Here is a 16,325-nt window from a genome sequence, read left to right on the forward strand (position 1 = left end):
TGTTACAGAAGAGCTTAGACAGGATTTATTTGATTTATTTCAAACTTTTACTGATCATGTACATGTACTTAAAAGACCAAAATCTGGAAATGAAAATTAAGTGAATTAAGCATAGTGCACCTCACATTTCTGTCTCATTAATACATGCAAAGATTAGGGGCCAGTATGCAGCAGAGCAGTCTCTCACCAATCATCTACATGTACATGTAGATGTACAGTTTTGACCAAGCAGTGTTTTAATATGGTTAACACATTATGTGTGTGAACAGCGTAACAGAGAACTTCATTGAAATAAGATTCTACCGTTATTGATTACCTCATCATTTTTTTAGTGTGTAAGATTGTGTTTGTGTATCACAAATCTCTGATACTGGCTATGGCCATTGGAAATGATTGTGCATGTGTAGGCCTACAGCCATTTTATAGAAGTCTTTCATTCCAATTAGACCCCACAGAGGATCCTATAAATTATGCTCAGGACTATGACCAATGCTCCGTTCTTCATCTCCTTATACAAACCAACGTTTAGGGATAGGTAAAGTGTTTGGTCTAGGGTTCAAGTTAGGAATCTTGGCCTCGTTTCATAAAACTTGTTATCAATAACAACTTGCCATAACTGTTGAAAGCTACTGAAATCATCTTTTCGCTGGCATGCTTATTGAAGAGAGCCTCAGTATACCCTGGAAATGAAGCTCTAACAAAGTCTCGAATGGCTTTAACTTTCGCTGCTGGAAGGGCTGGCCTCTGTGTTTCGGCTTCCTTGTGCAAGTTGCATTTGGTTCCTAATAGGGAATGTGCAACCAGCACTTCCTTCCCGAACACCTTCAGCATTATATCATTAACCATGGCCCTCGGATTGCTAGAAGCAAGGACGGCAACCTCATCCTTGCTCATCAAAGAGTCTCCAGATGATGTGTTCAGGTCTCTCTGTAACGTGACAAATGCCCGAGGTTCTCCACTACATTTGGGCTTCAATGGGATGGGGCTGGGGCAAGGACTGGCACCTGGGATGGGGCTGTGGCTGGCACTCGGGATGGGGCTTAATGAGCTAGCACTGGGCCTGCTGCTGGGGCTGGGGCTGGGGCTGGGGCTAGAGCTTCTAATTGCCTGAAGTAAAGCAGGAAACTCTTTAATGATGGCAATAGAGCACCTGAGTGCTTTGTTTTCCTCCTCTAAGCTCTTGTGGCTGCTGAGGCCACAGGAAGGCTCCACCCTGGGCTCAGCCGATTTCTTTTTCTCCATGAGCGGCTCCATGATGCTCTTCGCATTTGCCTTTTCTTTAGCAGCTATCGTCTTTTCCTTCTCCTAGTCTCTCTTTTGGGGGCTGGGCCCTCATCATATTCAAGCAAGCCTTGTGCTACTTATCGTGGCTCTCTTTCCTCTCCCGAGAGGACTGTGTGTTGCTTTAATATCTTTTCCAAAGAGTGCTCTCTCAAGAGGTGTTTTGATCTCTGCCTTGCTGTCCCCAAACTACAGAACAGTGGTCGGATAACGTGTCAGTGGCACTGTAGCTGCTTGTCCTTTCTTCTTCTTAATCTTATTGACATTGTTGGTGTAATATCTTCGAATTTTGCCAAACTTCCTGTACTTGACCTTGTTTAAATTGGCAAAGAGGAATGATGCTGGATAGACTATAAACTTAAAGTTCCACACGCTCTAGTCTCGTCTCAGTTTCTTCATCGACATGTCTCAATTTCTGTCTCACTCACTAGCATTCGACTTACACTGCGCATCTCACGATGTCGACGTCCAAAAAGCACATCATTATCAGTCCAAAATGTGCCTTGCACGTATACTTTATTCGTCCCAATTATCACGATGATGTACAGTGGCTAATCATGAGAAGTATGTCTTAAAAGAGCAAAAGAATAGTGTTGTAGTAGACTAGTACAAGTAGGTTGAAAACTGTTATGCTTTCCATCTCCATGGCACATCTTCCCCTTCCATCTTGTTTCTTTGCACTCGTTTATATAACCTTCACCGTAGATGGCGTTAACCTAATAGTTTGTATCAACATTCCGGCCCCTTAATTATATCTCTAAAAAATATAATTACTATAATTTTTCAAAATTCACATTAACCTAGACTTTCATGAATTAAGAAACCTGACCGATGCATACTCTACAAACAACGAACAATTAAACACCCTTTCCTATACCGAGTAACCTTAAATTCCTTCATACAAAGTATAGTTTACCTTTACTACGGTTCCTAAGCCTGCTAGTGTCCTCACATGCAAAACCTTTTCCTATATAAAGTGTCCTCAGATATCCTTTAACAAAGTAAAGCTACCTTAACTGAAATCTACACATTATCCTCAATACCTAGGATTGCATTCCTAACTGCATCTGTGATGTTACCAAGGATTATCCAGCCTCTTATGGTAGCAGTATAGTCCTTAGTCCTTGTTGCTTGTTATAATATCTAGTTATCTATTATTAGTATATTAATTGTTCTAGTTAGTGAGCAGAGATTGTTACAATTAAGTTACAACTTCACTTTGTCTGAATTGAATTGAATTGTGAAACAAATTACACCTTTACTTAATATCTAGACTGGATACCTATAGTCTTCACTATAAAATAAAACCAGTTACGTGAAGGCAAGTTTATAAACATGTAATGCAAAATTGCAAATCAATACAAACTCTAAATGTATCCGCAAAATTATAATACATTTTAAACTTTTAACAAAACTATAGAAGTTCTAATTTAACAAGATTAGGATGCATCTAAAAAGGTCAACTGACATTTGAGCACTTTCAATAAGTATTGCTTCTTTTTGTAGCAATGACATTGTACGTTTGATCATCTTTAAAACAACAATAAGTACACAAATAATTCACATTTTAACCTTTTCTCGATACCCTTCTTTGAGCGATCCTTTCAGTATCAATCAATATATTAAACATCAAGAATTACTTGTAATGCGATTTTTGACAACAAAACATAACACATTATTTGCTTATGTGGCTTCTGGATGCTACTAAAAGGTACTTCTAATACATGCACTTTTCTCTGCACATAAGCATACATGTAGTACATGTAACCTTCCAAAAAAAGAAAACATAATTCTTCCACTAGATCAATTTACACCCTTTCTTCTCTTTACTTGTTTAAGTAAATGTCAAATACACTTAGAACAAACTAATAATTTGATCACAATGCTTAGGGTGCAAAATTTACATTCAAATAAAAGAACAGTAATCCAAGCAATTATTTAACTCTTGGTACATATACTGTATATCTGAGTTAAAAGCACTACAAAATGACACAAAAACATTATATTCAATACTAAAATGCATTAGATTAATCTCCTTTTTTCTATGACAAATGAAATAATGAAATGCATGTTACATAAAAAGGTTACATGAAAATGTAATTTACAAATTTCTTGATGAAACTTAAGTCCTTCAGTCACGTCTAGTGTTCTTGATGGTATATATTTATAATATAACTCAGCAAATATCATGGTTCTCATCAAAGTTCCTTCTTCTTTATAAATGCAGAAAAATGTCCAGTGTATTCGGCATCAGAAGTTTTCCATTCAAATGTTACTATAGTTCTCCTTGTTCTAACTAAATCTGCAGGTACATATCCAGCTAAACTTGATATTATAATACTGCGTTGCTTGGTTGATCCTTGCTCCGTTGCACAATAATAAGTGTCAACAATTCAGAGTCATGCAGTGCTTGTATTTCATAAAAACAAACGCATTTAAAACTGATGAATCCTGTGAACTTCTTTCATTCCTTTATTAAATGCTGTCGCTGTAATGTTTTGGTCCTTATTTAGACAGCCGAAAGGACGACACAACAGCCTTCAATTACATGGTTGATAACGTGTGTGTATTCTCTGTTCAACTTCTGTACAGGTCATATTACAAAACACTATACATTGTTCTTGTACGAGTAACCAATGACAACCAGAAAGTATGGAATGCTAATTGTGCAGTTGTTCAAGATACTACAATCCTCCCTACCTGGATTAAAACCTTTCTATAATGAGATAAGTCAATCACAGTGTAGCTGTTGTTATTTCTATGGCTTGTTTGACATCATCAAACTGTAACAATCATTCATCAATGTGTTTTAGACCATGTAAGAACAAACTTTGGAAAAAACATCAAAACAAGTTGTAACTCATTTAGAGTATAAAACCAAACTTGAACATTAACCAAACTCAGCTAATTTGCACAAAGCCATGTATAGAACTCATGTACACATGTAATGGTTAAATAACTAACTTGCATAAGACAAAACTTGCTACGGATAGCCAGTATTACATATATACACTTCAAACAAGAAATAATTCACTTTGTGAGATCATGCAGAGCTTATGCATATAGCAATATACCATCTAATAAAATGTGAACTCTAAAAGTTGTAAATTAGGCTTTTAGGAAGTATTCATGGTTGAAATAAGCTGATTATGTAGTGATATATTTTCATATCAACAGATCAAAATTACCTATGACCTGCAGAGGTCAATAACTGTTTGCTAGCATAAAAATCTTGTTCTTAGCACTCAAGTCAATGTCTCATCATTTAGTCATATTGTGCATTTCTCCAGTTTTCTTTGTCTTTGACTAGTTTATGAGTAATGAATAGACTGTGAACTAAACATAATCGCGCAACCGTGCTGGTTGTCGTCGATTGCGTCTAGGATTACGTCGCGGTTGCACAACAAGTTGTTGTCCTTGTGCATTATCATCACTAAGGTCAATTTCAATTTGATCATTGTTAGAAGATTGGTCACAGGGAATAGGACCAGTGTAACGCTTGAAACGTGATGCGTTTTGCGTGATGTAGTGATTACCATGACGTACAGTGATTCGTGAACCTTTCTTCCTAACTACTTTGTATGGTGTGGAAAGGTACGGGGACTGATGTTTGCACACTATACCATCACGGCGGACAAGAACTGTGTCTCCTACATCGATATCCTTCTCGCGTGTTGTACCGTGACTATCCGCGTACGCTTTCATTTTCGCTTTCTTGCCACGATCGCGAGAGCGGAGTTGATTATCCGAATTTCGTTCTTGAATGTCGGAGACGGGAACTATAGGCTCAGGGAGGCGAGTACGGACAGGTCTGCCAAACAGGAGTGTGGCAGGGGGGACACCAGTCGTGGTATGCGGCGTGGCGCGGTAATTGCGAAGAAATCTGTAGAGTTCTTGCTTCCACGATTTGTTTTGAGCGATGGCAGAGCGATAGGCTTTCTTCAGTGTTCTCATAAATCTTTCAACTTCACCGTTCGCTTGGGGCCACCTGGGGGTTACCCTTCTGTGCTTGAAACCCAGGTAGTCGGCAAAGTCAGCGAATTCACGACTGTTGAAAGGAGGCCCATTATCCGTACGGACGATATCAGGAACGCCGAAACTTGAGAAAATTCGGTCTAGCTTGGGGATGACTTGCTGAGCTGAAATAGATGAGACAATTTCAACCTCGGGGAAACGAGAATAGTCATCCATAACAACAAGCAGGTGGTCACCTGACGGGAGATCAGCGAAATCAATGCTAAGTTCTGACCACGCTTTTTGGGGCAGAGGGGACATGCGCAGAGGCTCTTTGACATGCTCGATTGTGTTAGACTGGCATGTGATACAATCACGAACAATTTTCTCTGTCATCTTGTCAATAGAGGGAAACCACACTTTTTCACGGATAAGACTCTTTGTCTTTGTGATGCCTTGATGTCCCTCATGTGCAATATCAATGATGCGTTTACGAAGAGACTGCGGGACTACTATGCGATGTCCGCGGAGGAGAAGAGAATTGTCATCCACTGTCAATTCCTCGCGAATAATGAACAAGCTCTGGAGTTCTGATTGGTTTTCAGTAGAGGTCGCAAGAAGGTCATGCCAGTTGTTGTTCTTGATGGTGCGAATGACGTGCTGTAGGACTGGGTCCTGTTTTGTGGCTTCAGCGATTTCGGACATTGATACTGACTTCGGAACTGCATGATATGCCACAAAACTAACATGAGCTTCCGCCATGGATTGATCATCGGATACGCTCATCACCGATAGCTGAGGATGTCGCGAGAGGTAGTCAGCGGGGTTATGCTGACCAGGACGATACTGGACGGTGTAGTCATACGCTTGCAGCTTCAGGATCCATCTTTCAAGACGGAGCGGTGGCTTAGCATGACAGTTGTTGAAGAGCGATACTAGCGGCTTATGGTCAGTTGTGACTACAAACGATCCACCATACAAATACACATGAAAATGGACAATAGCCCATGTGATGGCTAGGGCTTCACGCTCTGTTTGCAAATATCGAGATTCAACGTCTGTGAGGGCTCTGCTTGCCAACGCGACAGGAACCGTGTTCTCCTTGTTATGCTGAACAAGAAGTGCTCCCAGACCATGAGGACTGGCATCAACGATAAGTTCAGTGGTGCTGGCCGTATTGAAGTATGCCATGGTGCATTGTTGCGAAACTCTTTGCTTGATCTGAGCGAAGGCGTCGGCTTGGGCAAGACCCCATTCCCATTCACTATCCGACTTAGTGAGATGGCGAAGAGGTGCTGAAATCGAGGCCAGACCCGGGATGAACCTGGCACAGTAATTAACCATGCCTAAGAAACTGCGGACTTCGGACATGGTGCGAGGTTCAGGTACCGCTCGGATGGCTTCGATCTTTCTCGGATCAGCGCTAATGCCGTTGGATGAGAAAACGTGACCAAAATATGTGACACGGTCAGCAGCAAAGACACATTTGTCCTTGTTCAAGGTCAGGTTCACCTCACGAAGGCGTTCGAGTACAGCTTTGAGGCGAATGTCATGGTCCGCTTTGTTGTTCGCGAACACAAGAATATCATCACTTATATTCAAGACACCCGGTAGGTCTTGAAGAACAGCTTGAATGGTGTGCTGAAAGATCTCAGATGCGAGCCCGAAGTTGAGTCGTTTGTACCGAAAAAGTCCGACATGAGTTGAGAACACTTTTTATGGACGAGACTCTTCATCAAGCTCTAGCTGGTGGTAGCCCGAGTTGAGATCCAAAGTGCTAAATGTTGTGGCACCATTCAAAGCAGACACAAGATCATCAACGGTTGGCGTGATGTGACGTTCGCGCTTCACAGCTTTGTTGACGTGACGCATGTCAACACAAATGCGGATGTTATCACTGTTACGCTTCGGGACAACAGTGATCGGAGAAACCCACGGAGTAGGTGTATCATGTACCGGTTCTATGATATCAAGTTCCTGCAATCTGTCAAGTTCCTGCTCCACTCGCTTTCTCATGTGGAAGGGAATCCTTCGGTGGGGAACTGCTACAGGAGGAACGGATCCATCAACATGAATATGGCATTGGTGATCTTTCAGTTTGCCAATACCAAGGAAACGATCCTTATACGACTGCTCTAGCTGAAGATTGTACGCGATATGAAGGAGACCAAGTGCAGTGGCAGTGCTACAATCCAGCAGTGTATCACCACTGTGCGTGACAACAAATATCTTTGTTTCCACTGTTTTCGATTTATACGAGACAGATGCGGTGAATGTTCCAACAACATCAAGCGGGACTGTGCTTCCATACGCATACACAGGAACGGAGGGCGCGTCAAGATGAGGCCTTGGTGTAATCGAACGATACGTGTTCTGACTCACAATCGTTACTGAGGAACCAGAATCGATTAAAGCTGAAATTGAGATCCCGTTGACCTCAATCTGAACAATCGGTCTGTTGGCTGAAGAAGAATTAACATTGAAAACATAGTCCTTTGTTTCCTTACTATGCTGAGCAGGTTGGTGATCACGCTGAGGCTCAGGCTGCGGAGAGCTAGTACAGCTGCATTGACATGCTGCTGTATGTTCAGTATGAATTGCGATAGAATTGGACTTTAATGGTCTAGATAAACAGTACTTCTGGAAATGATTCAATTTTCCACAAGAATGGCACGTAACCCCTTTTGCCGGACAGGGTTTATCTGCGGGATGTGGGAACCGACCACCACAATTCCTGCATGTGACTTTCTGTCTGGTCGCTTGCTGTTTTCCACGAGTACGAAATTGGCGTTGGACAGAGTTCGGATTTGAGGGCTTGTCATGACGCGTAGCAGCGACAGTTGATTCTCGAGATGTAGCACTCTCCATCTCGGCTGCATACTGATCAGATTGCTCGAGCGTGCGGGCAGTATGAATAAGTTTTTCGAGTGTAACAGTTTCACGAAGTGCGTACCTCCTCAAATTTTGCGATGTACACCCAAACACGATTTGGGATTTGATTTCCGCAGTTTTGTCCGAGAATTGACATGATGAAGCTAACTTCTGCAAACGGAGATGATACTGAGCAACAGTTTCATTGTTCAATTGTTTACACTGACGAAACAGATAACGTTCATATTCCACATTAACAGACGGAACAAAATGTTTCTCTAGCGCTTTAATGGCAGCAGAGTAAGATGTGGCTGTGTCTGGAAGTGTTTCAAAGATTTCCTGCACATCAGGACCGGAATAGTGCAGGAGCAACGCTCGCTTCTGGGCATCGTCTGTTACAGCAAATGCAGTGAAAAAGTTCTCTAGCCGTTTCACGTATTTTCCCCATCTCACACCCACGGTCGCGAGATCATCATGGCACTCAAAACGCTCAAACTGGGGTAAATTCATGTTGAAATGTTCTCAAAGTAACTTACGCAGTGACTCGAGGGACTGTGTCCATGAAAGGTCAGGTTCATGGTGAAATCACACATCTTCGTCGCCAAATGTAATGTTTTGGTCCTTATTTAGACAGCCGAAAGGACGACACAACAGCCTTCAATTACATGGTTGATAACGTGTGTGTATTCTCTGTTCAACTTCTGTACAGGTCATATTACAAAACACTATACATTGTTCTTGTACGAGTAACCAATGACAACCAGAAAGTATGGAATGCTAATTGTGCAGTTGTTCAAGATACTACAGTCGCGAATTTAATCTTTCATGAATTCAGCAACAATACTGCATTCATTCACTGAGGCAGAGCAAGTCGTGCACCTCATTAAAACAATAACTGATTAAATTATTCCAATATAAACTTTAATGATCCTGGTCTACTGTAGCACACAAAGTGCAGAGATGCCAACTTTTGGAAATCAGAAATAGGGAGGATTTGTAATCGACACCAATTAATGTGCGCGTAGCGCACAGAGATGCCAACTTTTGGAAATCAGAAATAGGGAGGATTTGTAATCGACACCAATTAATGTGCGCGTAGCGCACATCTCGAGCGCGTAGCGCCCGACACATGCGGCCGGGGTCCAGGGCCCGCCTTAGGGCCCTGGAAGCTCTGGGGTTCTAGATGCTCTCTGGTGCAATCTGAGCCTTATTTTGGAGCATTTTACATGTGTATTTAGTTAAATAATTCCCCCTTTTTTTTTAAATAACATAAAAATTGTACAAAATGCATGATGAATTACTTTCAGACTTCCGATTACACAGGTACTTGATACTGTATTCGGTCTTATACTTCCGAGACCATTTCCTGGTCTTATTTTGCTGATTTTCCGCCATTTGGATTCTGTGGCAATATCCACGCATTGGTTACGGCGATCCATATGCTGAAACAATCTTTCGCTACTCTTAATTTGTCTTTTAACATAGTGGAATTATTACATGCTTAAGTTAGCAGATGATATTTCTCTTTCAATTCACAGATATATATACTGATAAGCGCCCTCCAAAAAAAATCATAATAAAAAAAAAAAAAAAAAAAAAAAAAAAAAAAAAAAAAAAAAAAATCATTTTTTTTTTTTTTTTTTTTTTTTAATAAATCGGGAGGATAAGGATGGTGATCGTAAGGTCGGGAGTTGGGGTGAATTATCGGGAGCCTCCCGATAAAATCGGGAGGGTTGGCATCTCTGAGTGATCGCATATTATGAATTTGGTATCAATACCAGATTCATTTACTGGGGCAGAGCAAGTCGTGCACCCCGTATCTTACAATTAAATTAACCTATATTCATGAAATAATTCCAACTGATCCGTCCAACGCGATGAATATTGTTGATCCTGCTGGTTGAGAAATTAAATTCATGCCGATACTTGCGAAATGATCCATCAAAAAATTTCAGCAACAAAATATCACATTCGCTTTGTGTCAGATTTCCACTTGTGCTTATTCTGCCTCCAATAACAAACACATTTTAGTCACCGGTCTGGTTAATGTTGTCATCTTCGTCTTCAGTCGGGCACTGCGCACCAATCCTCGGCTGTCTGGATACACGTCCTCCACTCGAGCCATCGGCCAGGAACATCGGGGAGCATTCTGGTCAGCAATCAGGACTATGTCACCAACTTTCAGACTGCGCTGAGGCTGCAACCACTTCTGCCGTTGCTGCAAGGCAGGAAGGTACTCACGTACCCACCTTTTCCAGAAGATATCTGCAAGATATTGCATTTGTCTCCAACGTTTACTGGAGTACAAGTCCTTGTCTGTGAACCGCCCAGGAGGTGGCGATGACGTTGTCTTGAACTGCAGCAAGTGATTTGGGGTTATAATGTTCAGATCATTCGGATCTTCTGATGCTCTCGTTAGTGGCCTGCTGTTTATTATAGCCTCGATTTCACACATCAGCGTTTGTAGCTGCTCGTCACTTTGGCTGCTTTTCAGATGCTGCTCATGAAGCACGGCATGGAGAATTTTTCGAATTGTTCTAATCTGTCTTTCCCAAACTCCTCCATAGTGTGAAGCTGCCGGAGGATTGAAGTTCCACTGTATTCCGGGAACTGCAGTGAAATGCATGATTTCCTCTTTTCGCCATTCCTTAAGGGCCTGTTTTAGCTCACTGCAAGCCCCTACGAAGTTGGTTCCATTGTCAGAATACAGTGCTTTAACTGGTCCTCTCCGACTCACAAATCGACGCATGGCATTTATACAAGAACTTGTGTCAAGGCTTCCAGCTACCTCTATATGGACTGCTCTGCAGGACATGCACGTAAACACAACTCCATACCTTTTCTTGACGCTGCGACCATGCTTTATCTCAAAGGGTCCAAAATAGTCCATTCCAGTGTGTGTGAACGGTGGTTCACATGCTTCTATTCTGCAACTGGGAAGATCCGCCATCTTCTGCGTGCTTGTTTTAGCCTGGTATTTCCTGCATACAATACACTTCCTGATCACAGCCTTGATAAGTACACCTGCACCAACTATCCAGTATTTCTGGCGCAACTCAGCTAGAACATGGTTATGCCCTTGGTGACCCACCTTACGATGCACATGCCTTATGAGGAGGGTCGAGACATGGTGGCTATTCGTTAGTATTATTTGCTGCTTGGCATTCTCTTCTGTCATTGCTCACCCATTTTGTGAGGTGGAATCCTCCTTCCTTACAGGCTTCTTGTAGGCCCTCTGATAGCTCTGCAGCTTCCTGGACTGTTGAGCTCGAGTACAAACAATCGTCAACATAAAAGTTGCGCTTGATGATATGTGCCACCTTGTCCTCTGCAAAGTCTTCCGCTGTGCGCTTCAGGGCGTAATTGGCACAAGCTGGTGAAGATCTAGCCCCAAACACATGAACAGTCATGCGGTATTCCTCAATAGGTTGAGCGACATTGCCATCTGGCCACCACAGAAATCGATGTAGATCCTTTCACTATGAACATGACTGACAATGAGAGCGGACAAAATATACAGTTCCTCAGGTAGACAAAGGAACATCCCTTACTGCTATTATGTAAAAATGTGTAGAACAGGTGTCACATGCATATTCACCTTTTTACATAATAGCTGTGAAGGGATGTTCCTTTGTCTACCTGAGGAACTGTATATTTTGTCCGCTCTCATTGTCAGTCATGTTCATAGTGTTTTCTTCCTTTAGCAGTTTCACTTGTGAGAACATGGCTTCTATGTCTGCCATTACTGCTATGCGGTCTTGACGAAACCTTGTTAATACACCCACCAAACTATTTGTGAGGTCCGGCCCCTGTAGAAGATTGTCATTCAGTGACTTGCCCTTGAAAGAAGCTGCACAGTCATACACCACTCTAATTTTTTGCTTCTGTGGGTGATATACACCGTGGTGAGGAATAAACCACATCTTTCCATCTTCTCTAAGGAACTTGTCTTCTGGTACTCTTTCAGCGTACTGTTTGTTCAGCACCTTATCCATAAACCCTGCATACTCTCTATGGAACTGCGGCTGTCTAGCGAACTTCCTCTGAAGGTGTGCTGCCCTTTGTTCAGCTTGTGGTCTATTATTAGGCATCACCACATTCCTATCCTTGAAAGGTAGCCCTACTTGATAATGGCCGTCTATGTGCTCTGTCGACCTCTTCATTTCTCTCAGGAACCTCTGGTCCTCTCTTGATTTCTCTGGCTTGTCATCTGCAACCCTTTCACTAAAGTCATGGTTAAACATTGTGATTAGTTGCTGGTCAATGTCCTTCTTCACGGATACACGATGTGAAGATATCTTCCTTGTAATACCTGGCTTTATCACACCACTTACTGCCCATCCCAACAGTGTCCTGTATGCATATGGTCCACCATTTTCACTGTTTACAACTTCTAATGGTTCTGCAGCTCTTGGGACATTGTTTTCGATAAGGAGACCGACATCACAGGATATATCAGGGAGGTTCAGGTGTCTGAGATACGGATATTCCTTCAAGTGAGCTGTTGTAGGGATTTCTTCTTTGCTCACTGGTATGGTGTCTTGGACAAACACCTCCTGGAGATCTATGATGTTATTTCCTTTTAGATCCATAACTTCCAAGTCCTTCAAAACTTGACATCTTATCACCTTATCTTGTGTCATTGTTTGAAGATGGATATTGGTGAGTTGCCCTCTTGTTTGTAGTCCTTTCCTGACTGCCTCTGTACAGAAAACTGAATTGCTTCCGTTGTCTAAGAAAGCGTACGTCTGCATCTGACATCCAGACTCCCTCGATCGGACTACCACTGGAATTACAACAGGTAGCGTATTGGACTCACTGCTGTAATTTGTCATTGACCGTTTATTGTCAGCTTCACTCGAAACATCTGTTGGCATGCTTACATTGTCAGCTTCCCTTGAAACACCTGTCGACATGCTTACATCAGCAGTGGGGGCATTTTTCTCCACCTTCCGTTCTTGGCTATGTGAAGAAGTCATATTCTCTGGTCTGTGCACCACGGTAGGATGCTTCTTCTTGCACTTTTAACATGTCAGTCTATTCTTGCAATTCTTTGCCAGATGTCCAGACTTCTCCAAGCATGCAAAGCAAAGCCACTTGGACTTGCACAATTGCACTCTGTCTGCATGAGGCATGCCTCCAAGTTTCTCGCAATGCTCTAAGCTGTGGTTTGCTGTCTTGCAGTACATGCAATTATCTGGCTTAACATCCTTCTCTATGGCGTTCGTGTTGAAGCTCTGCCTAGTAACAGACTTAGCCTTGGTCTGCTTACTCTCTCCTTGCTTGGTTGGAGCTGACCCTGTAATATCCCCATACACAGGATTGTTGATCACACGAGCTTGCTTGCAAACAAATCTCACAACATCTTGGAATGTTATGAATGTATTTTCCTCCTGTAAATTGTCTGCTGTGACCCTCCACTGAGTGCAGTTGCCTTGCAGTTGCCTTGCTCATCATTGCGTCAAGAGCCAAGTACCTATTTCCAAACTTTGCCTCCAATAAGGCTTTGGCCTTCATGAAATTCTGCATCGGTTGGTCACCAAACATGCAGCTTCGAACGATTTCATTTGCCTGGCCTCTTGTGTACTGCTCTAGAAAATATATCTTGTCAGAATAGTCTGATGTTGCTGATTCGATGACGTGTTCAGAGGCCCTCTTGAAAGTGTGGTATTGCAATGGGTTCCCATCAAATGACTGAACATGTCTTTGAGGCAATGCTGACTTCATGTGGCATTCTAGTAATAACTGAGTAAGGTTGTTTTGTTGCCTCTGTATCTCCATCCAATCACCTGCAGCAGCATCTTGCCTTCCAGCACTATTTTGGGATATAAGCCCTGGTTCCCTAATCTGCTGCATGTCTGCAGATCTTGCCTTATGATGCACTTGAGTCGATCCTCTAGGCACTTGCCTCATTAGCTCATTAGCTTCAGTTCTTGCAGGGACTGATGTATGAGCAGCTTTCCTGTTCATTTGCTCCGGTCTATACTCTTGTCTAAGCATAGGTTGGGCAATAGTCTGTGGCTCATTTATGATGTTAGATGAAGGATGCATATATGGCTCGTTTCTATCTGCCCTTCTTGTAACATTTCTCCTTCTAATTGCTTGATCACAGCAATTTTAGCAGCTGTTGCTGCTAGCTCCGTTTCATAGTCAAACTGCTCCCTTTCTCTCTGAATCAATTGAGCTTGTTCTTCTAAGGCTTGTTTTCTTTGTAAGCGTTCATGTCTTATCTGCAGCTCAGCTTGCCTTGTAACTGCTTCTACCTTAGCTTGAGACGTACTGCTATGAACGCTACCTTCACCACTGGCTACCGATGATTGCCCCATTCTCTTTGTGACTCCTAATTGGGAAACACTATCACCTGGTTCAAGGTCCTCACAGTGACCATTAAAGGAATATCCTCCTTCTCCTAGACCTTGTACTGCACCCGGTAGAAAGAACTCTGTTCCCAGCCCACCGAGACTCTGACTGTCTTTCTCATTCATATCTTGTCTAACATTTGGTCCTCCTTGTCCTTCATGGACCAATGATTGCACCTGATTATCCTGACTATGTTGCTCCATCATGTAGCGTTTATAATCTGCAAACATTCCCAACTGACTTTCACAAGATCCACAATATGTTCTGTTGATTGCAGTAAAGCTTGGTCCTATACCTAAGCTTGTCTAGTCCTGTTTCTCGATCACTGAAGTCTAATTCTGCACCTTATCAATGCAGAATAATCCTTGTACCTGTACATGTACAATGTAGACTGGTTCTTGCACTCCTGGTCAAAGTTCAAACTTATGTTTAGTTCATGATCAATTCACTTTGATCCTGTTCTTCAAAAATATTTAGCCCAGCTAAAATATTTGATCTTGGTTGTAGGTCTACTTGAAAGTATACTGCATGGTAACGTTACATAAACGTTAACTTACTATATGGGATGCTGAGTTGCTTCACGAACTGCATTTCCCATGTCAATTTCCCTGTATTCTGTTAACTGGTGCTTGGTCCTGGTAGCTAGGCTACTTAATTCCTTACTCCAGATCTGTCTGAATTCTTCTGAATGAGACTATGCTAGCCTCTACCATTGACTGTACACTGCCTCACCTGTCCTGATCAGCCTTAAACCTGCATAGATCTAGGCCTATACATATAGACCTAGATAATTAGATCTGAAGTCCTGGTCTAGTTCCTTACTAGACATTAAACAGATCCACCTTACTCCTTGTCTTGGGCTGTACTGGCTCGAACAATGTCCAATCCCTATTTGGCTCATCAACATTCAGAATCAAACTTGTCCTCAACTTGGACCTGGTCTAGTCTAGATCTAGACTGCATCTTCTTTAGACCAAGACCATTCAATTTCATGGGTCTAGCGCCAAACAGACCTTAACTTCCCTGGAGTTAAAGAGTACTTGCTTCCTTATATCATAGTAACTGCATGCACGTCTCAATATTCATTGCAGCTCACTGTTCATAAGACTTTATATTATAGTCTTTACTAATGCATATTCGTTTCTAGATCTACTCAAACTTGTCATCCTGAACTTGGTCCTGGACCCGGTCTGAATTGCCTTGTGTTATAACGTTAAGCCAGTTTGCAGTTGGTACTCTGATTCATAACGTTATTTAAGCCAGTTTTCAACTGTAATATCTTCGAATTTTGCCAAACTTCCTGTACTTGACCTTGTTTAAATTGGCAAAGAGGAATGATGCTGGATCTAAACTTAAAGTTCCACACGCTCTAGTCTCGTCTCAGTTTCTTCATCGACATGTCTCAATTTCTGTCTCACTCACTAGCATTCGACTTACACTGCGCATCTCACGATGTCGACGTCCAAAAAGCACATCATTATCAGTCCAAAATGTGCCTTGCACTTATACTTTATTCGTCCCAATTATCACGATGATGTACAGTGGCTAATCATGAGAAGTATGTCTTAAAAGAGCAAAAGAGCAAAAGAATAGTGTTGTAGTAGACTAGTACAAGTAGGTTGAAAACTGTTATGCTTTCCATCTCCATGGCACATCTTCCCCTTCCATCTTGTTTCTTTGCACTCGTTTATATAACCTTCACCGTAGATGGCGTTAACCTAATAGTTTGTATCAACAGTTGGTGTTGCTGTAGGTGACGTCCTTGTCATCTTCGAAGTTGAATGCATCATTCTTCAGTTTGTGCCGCGCATCTTTTGGAAATTCAAGGAATTGCGTCTCCACTATGTCAACTCCTAATT

The 16,325-nt window shown here is 42.1% G+C and overlaps 2 protein-coding genes across 2 annotated transcripts; both read right to left on the reverse strand.

Moving 5' to 3' along the window:
- Window positions 1–9,857: 9,857 nt before the first annotated feature.
- Window positions 9,858–11,284, reverse strand: LOC115924133. Its single transcript, XM_030985951.1, has one exon. The coding sequence runs from the start codon at window positions 11,282–11,284 to the stop codon at window positions 10,106–10,108; it is 1,179 nt and encodes a 392-aa protein (XP_030841811.1). The 3' UTR covers window positions 9,858–10,105.
- A 3-nt stretch (window positions 11,285–11,287) lies between these two features.
- Window positions 11,288–13,085, reverse strand: LOC115924137. The gene is made up of 2 exons (XM_030985961.1): window positions 11,892–13,085; window positions 11,288–11,365 (listed from the first exon to the last, which is right to left on the reverse strand). The coding sequence occupies exons 1-2, from the start codon at window positions 13,083–13,085 to the stop codon at window positions 11,288–11,290; spliced, it is 1,272 nt and encodes a 423-aa protein (XP_030841821.1).
- Between the last annotated feature and the right edge of the window lie 3,240 nt (window positions 13,086–16,325).

The sequence above is a fragment of the Strongylocentrotus purpuratus genome, unplaced genomic scaffold (genome assembly GCF_000002235.5).
Source record: "Strongylocentrotus purpuratus isolate Spur 01 unplaced genomic scaffold, Spur_5.0 spur5_contig_837, whole genome shotgun sequence".
In the NCBI taxonomy this organism is placed as follows: domain Eukaryota; kingdom Metazoa; phylum Echinodermata; class Echinoidea; order Camarodonta; family Strongylocentrotidae; genus Strongylocentrotus; species Strongylocentrotus purpuratus.